Source organism: Passer domesticus, chromosome 1 (genome assembly GCF_036417665.1).
Source record: "Passer domesticus isolate bPasDom1 chromosome 1, bPasDom1.hap1, whole genome shotgun sequence".
In the NCBI taxonomy this organism is placed as follows: Eukaryota; Metazoa; Chordata; class Aves; order Passeriformes; family Passeridae; genus Passer; species Passer domesticus.
This window is the reverse complement of record NC_087474.1, coordinates 47,240,150-47,257,678: the sequence shown is the minus strand read 5'-3', so window position 1 is coordinate 47,257,678 and position 17,529 is coordinate 47,240,150. Positions and strand designations below refer to the sequence as shown.

Genomic DNA, 17,529 nt, shown 5'->3' with positions numbered 1-17,529 from the left:
CAAGCAGAAAGCAAGAAATTAATACTGTATCTTCTTCTGCTTTTTTCCATTTTCTCAGTTTATCTAAAAACCTTGGCCTTGCTCCTTGGAAACCCACCTAGCTTCACCAGAAGACAAGGGAAGGACTATGGATGCCATCTACCTGGACTTCTGTAAGACCTTCAATACAGTGCCCCATAACAGTCTTAGCTCTAAATTGAGGTGATATCAGTTTAATGATGGACTGCTGGATGGACAAGGAATTGGCAGAATGGCTGCAACCAAAGAGCTGTAGTCAATAAATTAGTGTCCAAGTGGAAACCAGTAGTGAGTGGTGTCCCTCCAGTGCCTGTAGTGGGACCAGTACATTCACTGTCTTTATTAATGATATTTCCAGTGGGATTGTGAGGTGCCTTCAATCACTCAGTGAGTTTGCAGATGGCACCAAGGTGAGTGATGCAGTTGATAATGCTTAATGAAAGGGATGACATACAGAGGGACTCCCAACAGGATTGAGGAGCAGGCCCATGGGAACCCCAGGAAGTTCAACAAGGCCAAGCACAAGGTCCTTCACTTGGGTCAGGGCAATCCCCAGTATCAATACAGATTGAGGAAGAAGGACCTGTGGGATAATGGTGGATGAAAAATAGGATAAAAGCCAGCAATGTGCACTCGCAGCCCAGAAAACAAACGGGATCCTGAGCTGCATGGAAAGTAACATGGTCAGCAGGTCAAGGAAGGTGACTGTACCTCTCCACTCTGCTGAGACCAACCTGGAATGTTACATCCAGCTCTGGGGTCCCCAGTACAGAAAAGACATGGACCTGTTGGAATGAGTCCAGACGAGGGCCACAAAATGGAGCAACTCTCCATCCCCACTTAGATGGGGGGATTGCATCAGAGCAACTCTCCTGTGATGAAAGGCTGAGAAAGATGGGGTTATTCAGCCTGGAGAAGGTTTCAGGGAAAACTTACTGCAATAATGTCAATATAAAAAAGGGGTCTTTAAAAAAAGACTTTTTAACACGAACGACCTTTGTGACAGAACAAGAGACAACAGTTTTAACCTGAAAGAGAGTTTGTTCTCATTAGACATAAGGACAGAATTTTTTATGATACAGGTGGTGAGGCACTGGAAGAGGCTGCCCAGCGAAGCTCTGAATGCCCCATCCTTAAGAGTGTTGAAGGTTAGGTTCGGCCGTCCTTTCAGCCATCTGATCTAATGAAAGATGTCCCTGCCCAGAGTAGGGGCTTCGACAGGGCATGTGGGGCTCCAGTGAGTCCATAGCTCCAGTGTGAGTCCTCCACAGGCTGTGGTTAGTCAGAAACCTGTTCCTTCATGGTCTCTCCACAAGCTACTCTGCCTAAGCAGAGCAGTGGTAAAGAGGTGGTAAAACAGCTTGAACTTTACCTTATTTGTAAAAGTTATCAGTGATGGATAGAGAAGGGAAGGTCACACTGCTTATGGAATGCTGAGACCAGCCTGACTCATCAATCACAGAGTTACACATTCTGAGGATGTAAAAAACAGTGTTTCCTGACAGAAACTGGTACCAGTGACAACGCAACAAAATTCCTGATAAAGGAACCAACAGGTGATACGACTGACAACTTATCTAAAGCTGCTAAGCTGACACAGCCAGCCTAGAAATACATGACTGACAGTCACTTTATATGACAAAAGCACAGTCACACTTTTTAAAAGCTGGGTCTTCTAACATATCCCTTCCCGTATGTGTGCAGAGATTCCTCCCTCCAGTGGAGATTCCCCTCAAGGTTACTGCTGGAGGCTGAGCAAAAGAGCTCACGGCCACTGGCATGGGTGAGTAACATCAATCTCTACTTAGTAACAATTTTGCTATCTTTAATACCACTGCTTTACTATTGCTTCAATAAATAGTACACTATTATATATAGTGTATATATTATTATATAATATTTATTAACTGTTATAACTATCTGTATAGTTATATATGTACCACGTAGTAAATAATTCCGATTAAAGTATTTTAGTCTGATCATTACCATAAATTTAAATAAGTCATTAATTTTATTAATATATATATATTTGGTTTGCCATCCTTAATCCTGTGGGACAAAGTCATATAAAGGCTCAATTACACGTACATTATCCTTTAAACATAAACCATTCACCAAGTCTGGGAGCAGGATTGGATCCAACAGCATCTAGGCACCCCCATGAGGAGTTTAGAAAGCAAGTGGGTCCTGTGTGAACCTTATGACTCAAGAGGAGGGTTTCCCTGACAAACCTCAACTGAAGCTCCCATTTTGCCTGTGACAGGCTGCAAAGGAGCCCCTTGCTCTGGGCCTGGAGCACCTCCTCCTTCTCTACCCCTGGGGCTCGCAGGGCTGTTTCTCTCACTCTTTCCCCCTCACTCTCCCAGGCAGGGCTTGGCCCTTTTTAAAACACACTTTCTCTGAGGCACCACCACCTTGGCTGAGCCATGCCCTAAAACAGGGCCATCGGAGCCAGCTGGAAGTGACGCAGCTCCGGCCACTCCTCACAGGTGCCCTGCTGGCCCTACTGCCAGCCCCTCACCAATAACATCCCATACACGTGTAACTGTGACAATGATCAATTTTTTCCACAGTTGAGAGAGGACTAAAATAATTTCAGATGATCCACCTTCTGGTTTTTCTAAATTATCTGGTTTTGCTCAACAACCATGTACTTCCACTGAGATGCTTCTTGTGGATTTTTCACAGACGGTTTCAAAACTCCAGCTTGTCATAGGAAGGAAAAGGGATCACAAATAAATTTGTATTTTTTCCCCTCTAATTTGAATATTATTGAATTGATTAGTGACTCCAGATGGTACTATAAGAGAGACAACAGATAGCAACAAGAGACAATCAGGATTTCAAGTCCATCATATCCCTTTCAGAAATGAGTTTAAGAAATTATGTATCACTAAAAGAATTTTTCCAAGTCCTAAAAATCAAGACATTTGAACCAGGCAGCAATGTATATCCACAGTTTTGGCTTTTAAAGGTAACACTAACTTATGCTGAAGTGGTAAGACGTGAGTGCCCAACGTGCAGTGGGAGGTGACGCGGTGACACAGTGACACACTTACCCGCCACTTCCCTTTCTGGGCCAGCCTTTCTATCACTGCTTGCCAAATCTGTGCATTGAAACGTGTCCTGAAGATATAATCATATGCAGGGTAGAAAGTTGCTGGCAAGATTTGTTCGTCTGCAAGAATAAGCAATACAGAAGAATATTTGTTACACACAGCACTTCAAAGGTCAGAGTGTCCAATTTCATAGCACAGTGATCATTTTAGCACTAATTAACACCCAGTTAATACCCAGGGGATTGCCCAGTGAGGGCTTAAGAAATGCTGGTCACCCAACTGATTCAGCACCCTGTTTAACAGTGGCCAGATTCATTAAACAAGGGGGAAAAAATTAATCCCTGCTCTCAAGAAACTGCTCAAAGTACCCAGGCATTGTGAAGCTCATGGCAATTTTTCCACTTACGGGTCAGTCAGCTACTGACTCTGCAACCATGAGTCAAGGACCTTAGTGTGGGGCTACAGGCTCAAGAAAAGGCAGCAGAGGCACAACCTGAAATCTTCTGGCATGCCTGTAGGCCCATCAGACAAAGCATGTTAAAAAGACTAAAAAGCAAGTAGAGGAGGAGAGACTGAGGAGAGACAGCAGGGAGACAGACGATGGACATTGCTGAAAAACACCCATACAATGCCATGGGAAGGCCACATTTCCTCTTTTCATTGCTGTCCATCAGTAGGTGCAGGAAAGTCCTCCACACTGAAATACACTGCATTGTAACAAAGTTTAAACTGCCTATCTTCTAATAATTTTCACATCTACCTGGCTAAAAGAAAAACGGGGTGGTCTGGACAAAACCCACTTAAAGCCTCTGGGATCTGGAGCTCCAAATCTCTAATCTTGTCTTCCTGATTGTAAATTTTGACCTTTTCTAACTATTCCATAATTCACATGTTCCTGTGAGACATCCCTGCACTGTTCTGAGATTGTTGGTGTCTGCTGTATGCAAACTGGACCAACTTCACCACATCCTCAGTATATTCGCAATCCTCAAACAGGCCTGACACACTGAAGGAGCAAAGGAATGATCTCACAAAGGACGTGCTTCTCATCACACTGAACGGCTCTCAGAAAAATTAAGGTCTTAATTTGAGTTTACCATTGACACTTATGAAGATTCCTGCTATAAACTCAGCAATTTGAGTTTGATCTGCAGAAGAATTCAGTAGAACCAGACCTCTGTGGAACATAGAAACTGCCTCATTAGACTTTGATAACATGATGAATGAGTGGCCAGCTCTATAATAAGCCTGAAAAAAAAGGAGAAAAGAAGATGTTGGGAAAATATTCCAAGATACCTTGGAATTCACAATATGTTATTGATATTATCGCAGATACTAAAAGTGCAATCCTGAAATTCAAAGCTTGGAAAACTACAGGATGAAAGACATACTTTCAACAGCTGTATATTAACCTCCTCTGCAGAATACCGGCATTTTTTTGTGTCACAAGGTCCAGAATACATATTTATGTTTCCACACCGCTGCATTTTGCAGTACTTCCCACAATGCATATACTCTTCAGTCAACACCTGAATGTGTTTATATTCACCCTGAATTAGACTGTAGCAGCTCAGAGTCACAGTGGAGTTAACTCGTTCAAATCAGGTAACTGGCATGTTGCAACACGGCACAGGTTAAATGGGCATTCGGATGCAATTTCACCCTATCTAAGTAAAAAATGTTCTACTAAAAGCTCCAGGAGTCCTTAGTGGTTAGACCACAAAACGGTTTATTGCAGTAAAAGCTGAAGCAAGAGTAGACTCGCTATCATAAATACTGTACGACTCCTACTTATTCCTAGCTACTTGAGTCAAGGTGTACTTAATCAATGTGTATTTAATCACAAGCCAAGTGTAATGTATTTCCAGTGGACTGAACAATACAATATGACCTCGGTCACCAAGTACCACTCCCAGCAACTGGAGAATTATTAACGTGTAACCCTTGTTTGGGATATTGATAGTTACTTCTTGAAAGCATTAGTACCTCTCTCATTGGGATCCAGAGAGAACTAGCATCTCCTGGTGCAAAAGGGAGCTGCTTCATTTCATAAAAAATGCTATTACAGCCATGAATCTCATGGTTATGTATATAATCAAACACTGATTCTGGAATTTTATGCTATATTTACTCATCATGCCCCAAAGCAAAAACACAATAAAAAGAAGATCATGACACCATTCTTAAATTAAAAAAATAAAATTTAAAAAAAAAGCAAGGAATGCATGCAAAAACTGCCAGCTTAAGCATCTGAATACCTTGACATACTCTCGATCCCACTGTAAGCTTTGGTGGGCTAAAACCATTGAATCCTTCCATTTGCCCAGGCAGTACAAGGCAGTTGATTTGTTGCACAACACCACAGCTATGTCCCGGGAACACCTAAAGATACGGTTTTAGCATTACTGTTCATTCACTTGAAAAAGGATTATACTTTATAGTTAGTGACATGAATAAATTTAAAAACTGACGTGTATCACCCACCTGACAAAATCAGAGGTAAAAATGTAGTTGTAGATAAAAAATCTGAATATTGGCTACAAATTGTCTTAGAGACATCCTAATGACACCTTAACGACACCCATAGTGATAACCTGGTGTCTTCGGAAGCAGAAAGCCAAGCCACTGGAATAATGAAGTATGAGGATTTAGCAAGAGTTCAGACCACCTCAATACACCTACATATGGCTCAGTGAAAGCCAGCAGCCAGGAATGGGGGAAAACAGACCCATGAACAGAAGCTGTGGGATGGAAAGAGTACTGAACACATTTTGGTCGCCAAATAAACAACCTCAATGCATTTTAGTATCACCACTTGGTGAAGTCAACAGAAAAATCCACATTTAAAATAAATTAGTGGCTGGTGTTAAATTAGGTTAACAGTGGTGTTAATATACAGTAGTAATGAATATTTAATAGTTAACATAATACTCAACTATTTAATCATTAATAACATTACCAACTTACATTAACTGATGAAAAGCATTTCAAAGTGCATCTGAAAAGAAATACCCAAAGGAATCTTCTGCTGAAATACTATTTTTACCAAGTTGCAGAACACTGAGAATGACCCAATAACAAGAACAAAGTAACCTGCATTAATCATTTTACAGATAATCAGATGTAATGACCTGTAACATGTAACAACAAGCCAGGACATGGCAAAATCACAGCATCTGATCTTTAGTTGCACTAATTTATAATTGATATTTATGTAAAAATATTCAGATTTAAGTCACTAATTTATCTTTCACATAAATGTAAGGAACAGAATAACTATAAAACTGGTACACTAAAGAGTCTGAAAAAATACAAGAAAATCAAGTGTTAGGTCAAAAAACAGTTTTGAATTAACTGTGCAACTGTACGTATTTACATACTTTAGGCTTGTCTTATGGTTTACATCTCATAATTCAAGAATACTTACGGGACCCATTGCATTAAATAACCAAGTGTTTGTAGAGCTTCATCATAGTTTTTGATGGCCAAAGAATAATTCCCATTTTTAAAATCCTGGTTCCCAGCTTGCCTCTTCAACTGTGCATATGTCATGGGATCCATGCTAAGGAAAGCAAAACAAGAAAGAAAAAATTAATCAAATAAAAGCACTGACTTATGAGACATTTCTTTCCCTAAAATTGACTTAAATTTTCATCTTAGTTTTTGCATGTTTGAAAAGGAGGACAAAAGAGCACATCTTCTTTGTTTCCTGCAGTTGGACTAGTAAAATAGAGCTCTGGTGACAGCCTTATCTTTGCTGTTGATGCCTCCTCAACTTTTCATCTACTTTTTAATAAACTTCAGCTAACCAGATCTACCACTGATATGCAATTTTTGTTTCAATTTTTATCCTCGGGTCCTAAACTGTATCTTTTATATTAGGATTTCAAATTATTTCAGTGTGTGAGCACATACTCAAAGCAGGAGGAAATATCTGAGAAAACACAGCATTTATATGCTTAAGAAATACATGAAGCTATACATTTCAATTAATTAAACACAAAACTCATTTACTTGCTTTTTATTTATGAGTGTTTTATCTAGGTCCTCTGTCTAGATACTCAACAATCCAATGCATACGGAACTGCTTAGAAATTAAATTACTGCAAGAAAATATTGGAACACATCATGGTAATAGTGCTTGAGGACCTCGAATCAGACTTAAGACAGTTATTAAAATGAATACAGGAAGTGGCCAGAGAAAACAAAGGTTGAAACTAGCAGCAACAGTAATTTACTGAAAAACTATTTAATCATTAAAATTTAAAATGAGTGTCATTAAAGAAAACTAATCACATGGTCAAGCAGGTAGATGAAAGAAACAAAAGCAAGAGGAAAACCAGGTACATGTATGAGAAACAGCACACGAGAAACAGACAAGAGAAATATCCAATGCTAAACTGCTGTGTAGAATCATTCTTCACAGATTGAAGCTGTTTCCATTACCTGTAAAAACCTGTATGAATCTCACAAATCTCAGTGCAATTAAGTAAGATTAATTCACCAAATAGGAATGCAGAGATTTACTTATTACCCTGCTATTAACAAGACTGTAACAAAACCCATAAAATCTGCAACCTTTGCTACCTGCTAACATAATGTCAAGGTTTAGTCTGGCAGGCAGCTGAACACCACACAAATGTCAGCTCAGAATTAGGGAAAAAAAGTACAATTTTTGTATTGACATAAAGACAGTTTAACATCGCAGAAAAAGAAGGGAAAATACTAATGCTGATGCTACTAATAATATATGTAGAATATGCAAAACAATTAATGCACAGTGCTATTGCTCACTACCCACTAACCAATGTCCAGCCAGTTCCTGAGGAGCGGCCCCTGGCCAGTTTTCCCTCCTAACCCATACGCATGACATTCTGTGGTAGAGAACATCCATTCGGCCAGTTCAGGTCACCTGTCCTGGCTGTGTCCCCTCCCAGTTTCCTGTGCTCCCCTGCAGTTGACAGGGAAGCATCAGAAGCAGAGGAATCCTTGACTTAGGGCAAGCACAGCTCAGCAACTACTAAAACATCATGGTGTTATCAACATTATCCTCACACTAAATCCAACGCACAGCACTGCACCAGCCACTGAGTAGAAAATTATCCCAGCTGAAAGCAGAACTAAAATATGTACAAGATCTCTTGACTACAGAGCAAACTAGACATTTTTAAGTGTATGAATTTACAGACACAGCAAGAACCATTACTGATGTGTTTTCTCTGTAGTACTCCACAGGATGAGGCTGAAACTGCAAGAATCAGTGCTGTCTTGTGAGCACAGAGGTATGATGAAGCACACTACAGACGGCACTGTGCCTTTGCATTTATCCAAGCACAAAAAGCACTTGACAGGCTCACAAGTGCACTAAGCAGATGGGAGAGCAGCAACCCACAGCTCTGAGAAGGCAACAGCAGAAAAATCAGGTGAAACCATAAAGCTCAGATCTGCACTGCTTCAGACTGACTGGGAAATGACCAGTCAGAAGTTACATCTTAATTAAACAAATAAACACTGTGATGATGTCTGTAACTGAACCATCAACTTGCTAATTCCAGGGAAGCACCAAGAACAGATGAAATCCGGGATAAAAACTAAACTCAAGAGAAAGAAGTCCCAGCTACCTAGGGGAGGCACAACAACCAGTCATGCTAGAAGGGTAATTTTTACATTTATCCCAGGCAAATGAAATAATCACTTTATTGAGCAATGTACATACAGTATATACTTTAAAAACACTACTTTTCCAGACAGCAAATCAAGTATACTCATAAGATATTCACGGCTTCTTTTACACTGCATTGTATAAGCATTATTAAGGTGAAAAAAGGAAAGTAATAGAGCAACAGAACAAAGGAAAAAAACAAGTGCAAAAAGATGGTTCTACCTCATCTTTCGTGTAATTCTTTCAGATTTCAATTCTTTATCATTAGAAAGTTTGATAAATTATTTTCTCAAGAATAATGCCAAAATAGGTCAGCTACACAGGAATTTTTTCAAGCAGGAATACACATGAACTGGTGGTTTTCCAAATTATAGCTTAATTTCAGTTTTTTTTTCTTTTTTTAAAGAAAGCTATGCTCCTACTCAGTGTAATATTTTTCCCCAGAATTATATTTTTGTCTTACTTTTCTTTCGAACATACTGAAAGTACAAGTACAAATAAAAGGTATTTGCAAGACATTTAAAAGATTTTTTTTCCACAGTACAGCAGAAGCAGCAGCGAGCATTTTAAAAGGACTTTCCAACATGTCCTGTGATAAATTTTGGAAGTGAACTCCCTGTTTCAGATCAGACACTCCCCTTTCCAGGCAGCAGGGATTTTCACCAGAACTCAAGTTCTCATCCTTTTCCAGAACTGGAGTTTCCCAGCCAAAACCTCCAGCTGTAGATCATATAAACAACTGCGGTGTCTGCTGTGGGCTTTAGCTTCTATACCCAAGTTTGCAGACCAGAGAGATACACTGGGCATGCAGATCTGACATCTAAGTTAATGATCCAAAAGAACTGCTGTGCAGACTAGCACAGCATGTCTTATTATTGCTCAACATCTTCCTGCAGCATAAACAATTTTAACTCAAAACCAATGGACTAACTGAGGGCCTATTATGTAAAGTCTATCAAGCATGAGGATCTTTAAACAAAACTGTTGTCTATTAGTCTGCCTGAACTGGCACAGGTAAAAGACACAGCTGTATCTGGATATAACTAGAGAAAGATTTTTTGGGGGTGAGTGCTGTGGGTTAACCCCAGTGGGCAGCTAAGTGCTTGCACCCACAGTGGGATGGGGAAAGAGAAAAGGAAGAAGTAAAACCAAAAAAATTTGTAGGTCAAGCTAAAAATTGCTCAGTAACCAAGAGGGACCTGGAAGAAGAAAGAAAGATCATGAAAGTGATGCAAAGGCATCACTTAACCACCCCCCTGACATGGAATAATGCCCATGTTCCCAAGACAGAATCCCCCTAAGTCCCCTCCTCTCCATTACCATTGCTGAGCATGATGCCACATGGCACAGACCATCCCTTCAGTCAGTTTGGGTCATCGGCCCAGCTGTGTCCCCCCAACCTCCTATGCGCCCCAAATCTACTCATGGGAGGCCAAGTGAGGAACAGAGAAGGCCTCAACACTGTGCAACCACTTCTCAGCAATAGCTGAAACATTACTGTGCTACCAGCATTGTTTTGCTCACAAATTTAAAGCACCATAACAACTACTATGCAGAAAATTAACTCCATCGCAGCCAGACAAGTTCCCCTCATGAAAGCAGGGATTTCTCCTAAGCCATGGAGTCTATGAAACACATAAAGGTGTGGGGATACCCTAAGGTCTGGGAGACCCTTCCCAGTGCATTGTTGAGACCTTATCATTCACAGAAATAAAACAGAAACAAAACAAACAAAAAAATCAAACAGACAACATGATCTACTCTGTTTACTTTTTTTATGACTCCTGAGATCACCAGCACGAACGTGACAACACAATGAAGCACATTAATTTTTACTCACAGAATTAAATCAAAAGATTATACAGTTAAGTCAGAAACAATCTACTCCAAACCCTACTGCAGCTAGTGGTCAAAATTCCCATTTACTTTACGTGTCATCAGCTCTTGTGTTACTGTGCTGGTCAGTGTCCCACTGAACTGCTTCAGTCAGACTGCTGTCAGAAGCAGGGAGCTTTAGAGTGGTTACAGTGCTAGAGTTTTGACTCCTCTTGCTTCAGAAGATAATTTTGAAAACACAAATGGAGACTGCCAGAAAACCATTTGTCACTATTGAAAAATGTTGTGTTCTTTATGCCAGCTATGGGTCTCAAGAGGCCAGCTTGTGCTTTCTGAACATCTGAAGCTGGCAGTGCTAAAAACTTTAGAAATCTGAGAGTGAACCCAACCCTTTGGTTTTTCTGTCTGCATCTGCTTTACATATTTTAAAAAGAGAAACTGCATGACACTGTTTAATTCACAGAAAACAAACAGAAGGCCTTCACAGCCATGCTTTTAATTATTTTCAGTCCTGAAAGTTAAGCCTTAAGGATCCATCCCTATGGCATTACTCAGTGGTAGGATAATGTTCTTATTCTCCAAGCACAGTAGATTTCCATAATGCAAGGAACAAATGAAGTACAGCACTCTTAGGAGCTCTGCATCTGAATTAAAAGAATGGTGACAAATAAGAATCCTCCTATTTTCAGGAAATCTGACTTCTAAAGACTGTGCTTTTCTCAGTCCTATTAAGCAGACAAATCATTCCTTCTTCCTCATTAACTCAAGAGGCAGACAAACTGGCAATAGGCTGGAAAAGAAAAAGCCCAACAATGCATCTACACTGTGGCTGAGTTACAACTAAATACATTTCATCAGCATTCAAATAATTCAAGTTTTTTCAACAGGAAACCTCAGGGCTCCATTAGCTCTCCTTCAACAAAAGCATTCTGGCTCCAAGAGCATGATGCCAAGAAAGGACTGTCATGTCACCCTTCCTGCTACACCAGAGGGACCCCTGCAGCCACACGCCCACCACTGGCACGATGTGTGCAGGCAGCCCTGCAGTCACCCAGCAACAGGACACTGCATTCAGGTCTTCCAAATGACACTTTCCTCATGACCTGATATAGACATATGTGAATGTCAGGTCAGACCAAGTAGAAGAAGGAAAAACACAGGCCAAGAAGGCTGTAAGTGGCTGCAACTATGGCAGTGCTCTGCCTGCTAGCCAGTTTTACCTGTTCTCCTCACAACAACAGCTACCAAAGATATATTTACAGAACACAGTCTCCTTTCAACGTGTATAAGCCTAACCTTGATAGTGAAAAGCAGGGAAAAATTTACTTCTCTCGGTTTTCCACTACATGTTGAAAAGTCAAATGAGAAATCTGGAAATCAACTGCACTTTCAGAGGATGCCCTGAAGAAACGGCAGAGACAAAAATGAAGAGCTTATAACTGACAAAGCTACAAGCAGACACATTTGGAAATCTCACGAGGAAGAGAGGAAAGAAGCTGAGATTTAGACATGGACATCCTTATGGATCTGTTTAGTCTGAAAAAGGTCATAGTGGCATTTGCAACTATCTGAACAATATTTTAATTGAATGTTCAGACAGTATCTCATGAAGAGAGATGTTGAAGAAGATGACAATGAACATGAAGATCTCATATTCAGCCCTTGTAAAATGTCAGTTCATGTTGGAGAAACTGGTCAACTCAAATGAAGAGCCTCTAATTTAGATAGCTAGTCATCAGACATTCCTATCATTAGGGACATAGTCAGATAGATAGAGATAGTCTTATCTATAGATAGATTCTCACTCAGTCGTACAAAATAAGAAAAAAAAATTTGTAAGAAGTCACCTTGCTAGATTTGTACCAGACCTTTGAAATTCCAGAAACCCTTAGCTCCCAGTAAAAGCCAGCACCACTTGGAAAATAATGAATGAGATTCTAGAGCAGATTTGGATTAGATTAGGGCAAGCAGAGTAGCATAGTGATAGCTTCTTATCAGAATGTTGTCCTGAACTCAGCACAAATTGGACCAAATGAAGTTTCTTTACTGCTTCTGGGCTCTACAGCCAGTCAGGGTCCCATACATCACAGAGCTCCAAAGATAAAGACAGCAGGAATCTCTGGAGCTGTGTGACTCTAAAAAGACAAAATCATTTCCCAGGTAAGTGAATAGAGAGAACATTTTGTTTCAGTCTGAACTGGAGACCTGTACACAACCTCCATCACTGGACACAAGCAACCCGCAGAATTTTTCTTCTCTGGATACTCTTCCCTCCTAAATGTTCAGGCAGAAGCACTACCAGGGGAATTCAGGCTACTGTTCTGTAGCTTCAACTATGCAGTACCACACTGATTCAGCACACCTTGACAGCACAAAGGATCTCTCACTGTTGAGAAGGAACTCTCACCTGACCTGTGAGCACTATTTCTGTATTTTGGAAGTCAGCTGTGAGACTTCGAAGCTCTGGCTGTGCTTTCAAAAGATGTTAAATGGCCGGGGTGAGAGAGCACAGAGTGAGACAGAACATCCCAGGCAGCTCTTCATTTCATACCAAGCTTTTCCTTGGAAATGTGCTCTGAAGTAAACTGATGATTGTAGGGCACAGACATTGTCAGAAACAAGACAAACATCCTTATCAACATTTAGCAAATACAGCCCAGATGCAATTAGCACAGATGTCTCAAAGGCCTGTTAACAGCACAAATACCACATACAAACCAGACAGGGAAGATTTGTGCAAAGTCTGAATGAAACAAGTGGAATAAGCAGAATACACACAAGACTCTGGGCTAGGGCCCTGTCCTGGGCAGAGCTGGCCTGAATGACTTCCCAAGGTCCTCCTTTTTCAGATTACCGCTGTATGTTGCTTTCTGTTTGTGGAAACTTTCAGAAAGGAATTATTAGTAACAAAGCCCTTCCACCTGATGTCTGCAACCAAACTCACAGCTGAAACAGCTTGGCAGCTCAGTTCTTCTTCAGATGCATGACCACCAAACAGGACAGAAACGGGACCCAAACCCAGCCAGGAGTTGGGCCAGCCCTGCTGACAAGCAGAAATCCATGCAAAACCTCAAGAAGTGGACACTGAAATGTTACTAATCTTTAGAGCAGAGATTTGTGGTTCACTTGCACACCGGAAATGTATTAGGCAAGGAAGTGACACAGCAAGGAAATGAACATCAGAAGCACAGCACCAGGAAGAAGACACCACCTTTCACAAAAAAAGAGATGGGTGCACACACCAGCTCTGTACCTACTTTAGACCCTGGGAAACAAGAGTTTCACAGCCATGGACAAGGCAACAGAAACCTGATAGACCAAAGTGACATTTCATGGTATGGAATAACCCTTTGGACAGTTTGGGTTAGCTGTCCCAACTGCATCCCCTCCCAGCTTTCTGTGCCCTCACCCAGTCTCCCCACTGGTGGGACAAGCTGAAAAACACTTTACTTAGGATAAGCACTGCTTAGCAACAGCAAAAACATCACTGTTTTGTCAACATTATTCTCATCCTAAATCCAAAGCACAGCACCGTACCAGCTACTGGGAAGAAAATTAACTCTATCCCAGACAAAACCAGATGACACCTCAGAACATCCTTTCCTTAAAAGCTGAACTCAGGCCAAGCACATTTGACTAGCTTTCCCTGAAGACTATTTCACAGCTTGCAGCAGCAACAGGTCTGGCCTTGCTCCACAGCACATCCTGTTTTGTTAAGGGAAACAAAACAGGCTTCTTTGCCTTCAGCTTCAAATGATTCTTCCCTCTTTGTAACCTGCCAGTAACAAGTCATACCTAGGAAACGTACGGGTGAGCCATATCTGGAGTTGCTTTTTCAAGAAACACATCTGTTTATACATACAAATACCTATGATTTCCAGTAAATTAAGAAAAGGCTTGCATTTGCCATTTTATATACAAAAAAATTATACAAAAGCACGTTTAGTATTCTGTTTGCACAGTGTCATTATTGTGTCAACATAAAAAACCACCAAAACCTCACAACAGCAGGAAAAGCTAATCTTTCTGTTTCTCTCTGAAATAACAACAGTCTTGAAATCTCTAATCTAGCTCAGCCATACAAGACCTAACTCAGTCCAAGAGGGAGTTGTTTACACTGCTGCAGTTGTTTGCTCAGCCTGGCAATGTTCCTGTCATCATTGTCCTGCTCCTCTTTGCACTGGTGTGGCCTCACCTTGAATACTATGTGCAGTTTTGGGCACCATAAAATAAAATATACATTAAGCTGTTAGAGAGCATCCAAAGGAAACCACAAGGACGGTGAAGGGTCTGAAGAGGAACGTCTATGTGGAGCAGCTGAGGTCACTTAGTTTATTCAGCCTGAAGGAGACCGAAGGAAGATCTGTTTGCTCTCTGAGACTTCCCCATGAGGGAAAAAGGAGGGGCAGGCACTGATCTCTTCACTCTGGTGACCAGCAACAGGACTCGACAGAACGGACTGAGGCTGAGTCAGGGAAGGCTTACACTGGATATCAGAAAGAAGTTCCCCAGGGAAGTGGTCACATCACCAGTCTGAGTTAAGAAGCATTTGGACAACGCTCTCAGGCACATGGTGTGATTAGGGGGGGTGTCCCGCGTGGGGCCGGGACTTGGACTCAATAATCCTGATAACTTTCTTCCAACTCAGCATTTCCTATGATTCTACGAGTGGGTAAGAGAAACGGCAACAAACAGGCTGCATATTTCCTTTGTATAAATTCACTCCAGAAGGTATTGACTCTGGAATGAGGAAAAAACAAACAAAAATCACCCCAACACCAAAACACCAAGATTGCCCTAACATCAAGGGTTTCAAGCTTGTGCAGTTCACAGCCAATGCTTGACAAACTTAATTGCATGTTGGTAAAAAAACACTGATAGGGAATACTCCCTCTGGCATGTTTTCATGGGAAAGCAAAGCCTCTTCCCATTCGCAATAAATCTGGAGTTAACTCTCTGTAAATCACTAAAAAAACCCCAAAATCTGGTGAGAGATCCTTCTGCATTTATTCTTCTGCAGTGCACAGCGCTCAAACTCCTTTCCAGCTGAAAAAGTCTGTTTTGTTAAGTGACCACTCCACGACCTTGTACAAGAGTTTTCCTTCTCGGGGAAAGGATCCAAAACCACTGAAAACAATGCTTCGCTCCGGGCTATGCTAAAGGAGTTCTCCCTCTTCTTTCCAAGCACGGACACGGCATCGCATCTCCCCCAGCTCCTCCGCGCAAACCATACCAGGCCAACACACACTCCCAGATGCCTGGTCGGAGGAAGAATGCACACTTCTCCTGTTCCTTCAACCACCCCACACATTCCCTGGCAGGCTTCCCAAGCAGCACAGCCACCCCCGCTGCCCACACGCCAAATCCCGCACCCACGCTCCTCGTCGGGGCAGCAAGTCCCCTCTCCGGAACTGCTCCAACACGCAGGAAGCTCCCAACATCCCCACCGGGATGGGAAGCCACCCCCAGGAGGCCGCGGCTGCACGAAGCCCCGCTGGAGCAGCGCGGGGGGCGCGGGCAGCCCAGCCCGCACCCCGGCATCCCGCACGGAGCGGCGGGCGGCCGCCTGCCGGCTCCCCTAACCGGGGAGGGTGACGGGGTGCACGGGGTGCCCGAGGAAAGCGCATCTGTGTGTGTGTATGTATGTACGTACCTACCTGCCCGCCCGTCCCCCGCCGCCGCCGGGGCGCGCTCCGCTTGTCGCCCTTAAATTCTCCGCCCCGCGTCCCGCCCCCGCCGCCGCGTCACCCTGCGAGGGGGAGTGGGGCAATCGAAACAGATCCACGGCGCTCCGGGAATCGAAACGAGACAGCCCCGCCCGTAGGCGATGTGTCCCCCCCGTCCCGGCCCGCAGCGGGGAGCGTGGCGGGGCGGGAGGTAGCGGGCGTCCGTGTCCCCACAGGAACGTTCGGGATGTGGCTCCGGGCTCCCTCCGCGGCGGGAAGCCTATGGAGTGCCATTCTTTAAAATGACGTAGCGGTGCCTCCGGGATACTTGGAAAAGCGGCGTTCGTGCGCGCCAGGGGCACCCCCGCGTCCTGAGGCGCCGCGCTGTCCCTGTGGCTTCGCACGGCAGCCCCCGCTCCAGGGAAACTGTGCCTCCTTTGGACTTCCATGTGCAATGATCACCTGGGGAGTGAAGGCTTTTTCCTCCTCCGATACAATTGTTTGCTAATTTATCGTTTCCCGTGGTCTTTTCACACCATAAAAAGTGGATCAATGAGTCAAAGATGAATACTTCACAGGAGATCGTTCAATAATTCAAGCCCTCTGTAATCACGTTTCTAATCAGGTTTTTCTCTGGCATTGAGTATTACTGCTTGCACCTCTTCCTCTGTATCCGGGCTGCCTGGGATGGAGTCATTTCACTGCCAGCAACCCCTACAGCTGTGCTGTGCTGTGCTTTGCTGTGCTTTGCTTTGCTTTGGGAGTAAAAACCAACATTCCTCCTTCACCAGTAGGCTGGGGGTGGGCAAGATCTTGGGAGAGGACACAGCCAGGACAGCTGGCCTAAACTGCCCAAAAGGATATACCAGAACATGTGACGCCTATTCAAATATAAAAGCTAATAGAAAGGAGTAGGAAGGTGCGGCATTTATTATTTACATTTGCCTTCCAGAGCAATCACTACACATGCTGAAGCCCTGCTGCTTCCCAGGTTATGGCCGGATGTTGCTTGCTGATGGGAGGTACAGAGCAAGCTTTTGGAGTTTCTTACTGTTGCTTGAGCTTCCATTTTATTATGCCTGTCTTTATGTTGACTCATGAGGGTTTTTTCCATCTTAGTTCCTTCCCCCTCCATCCTGCTGAGGAGGGGAGTGACAGAGCATCTTGATGGCCTCTTGATTTCCAGACAAGGTGAACCCACCACAGTCCTTTTGATGCCCAGTATGGGGCATGAGATAACAAGTTTTGTATGAAGTGTTCTATAGCTACAGTGGCTATTCGGCATCAA

The 17,529-nt window shown here is 42.8% G+C and overlaps 1 protein-coding gene across 4 annotated transcripts in view; it reads right to left on the bottom strand.

The window, feature by feature from the left end:
• The window catches only part of TRANK1 (tetratricopeptide repeat and ankyrin repeat containing 1), a 51,493-nt gene extending 34,788 nt beyond the window's left edge, over window positions 1-16,705 (bottom strand). The window contains exons 1-5 of one of the 4 annotated variants that reach the window (XM_064418729.1): window positions 16,233-16,705; window positions 6,505-6,639; window positions 5,336-5,459; window positions 4,175-4,325; window positions 3,078-3,196 (exon numbers count right to left, since the gene is read on the bottom strand). In XM_064418729.1, coding sequence (XP_064274799.1) covers window positions 3,078-3,196; window positions 4,175-4,325; window positions 5,336-5,459; window positions 6,505-6,639; window positions 16,233-16,690 — 987 coding nt within the window. In that variant the 5' untranslated portion in view covers window positions 16,691-16,705. Of the gene's footprint in view, window positions 1-3,077; window positions 3,197-4,174; window positions 4,326-5,335; window positions 5,460-6,044; window positions 6,076-6,504; window positions 6,640-15,947; window positions 15,967-16,228 lie in introns of those variants that run through there. The other 3 variants (XM_064418736.1, XM_064418743.1, XM_064418749.1) reach the window with 3 other exon arrangements.
• Window positions 16,706-17,529: the final 824 nt, after the last annotated feature.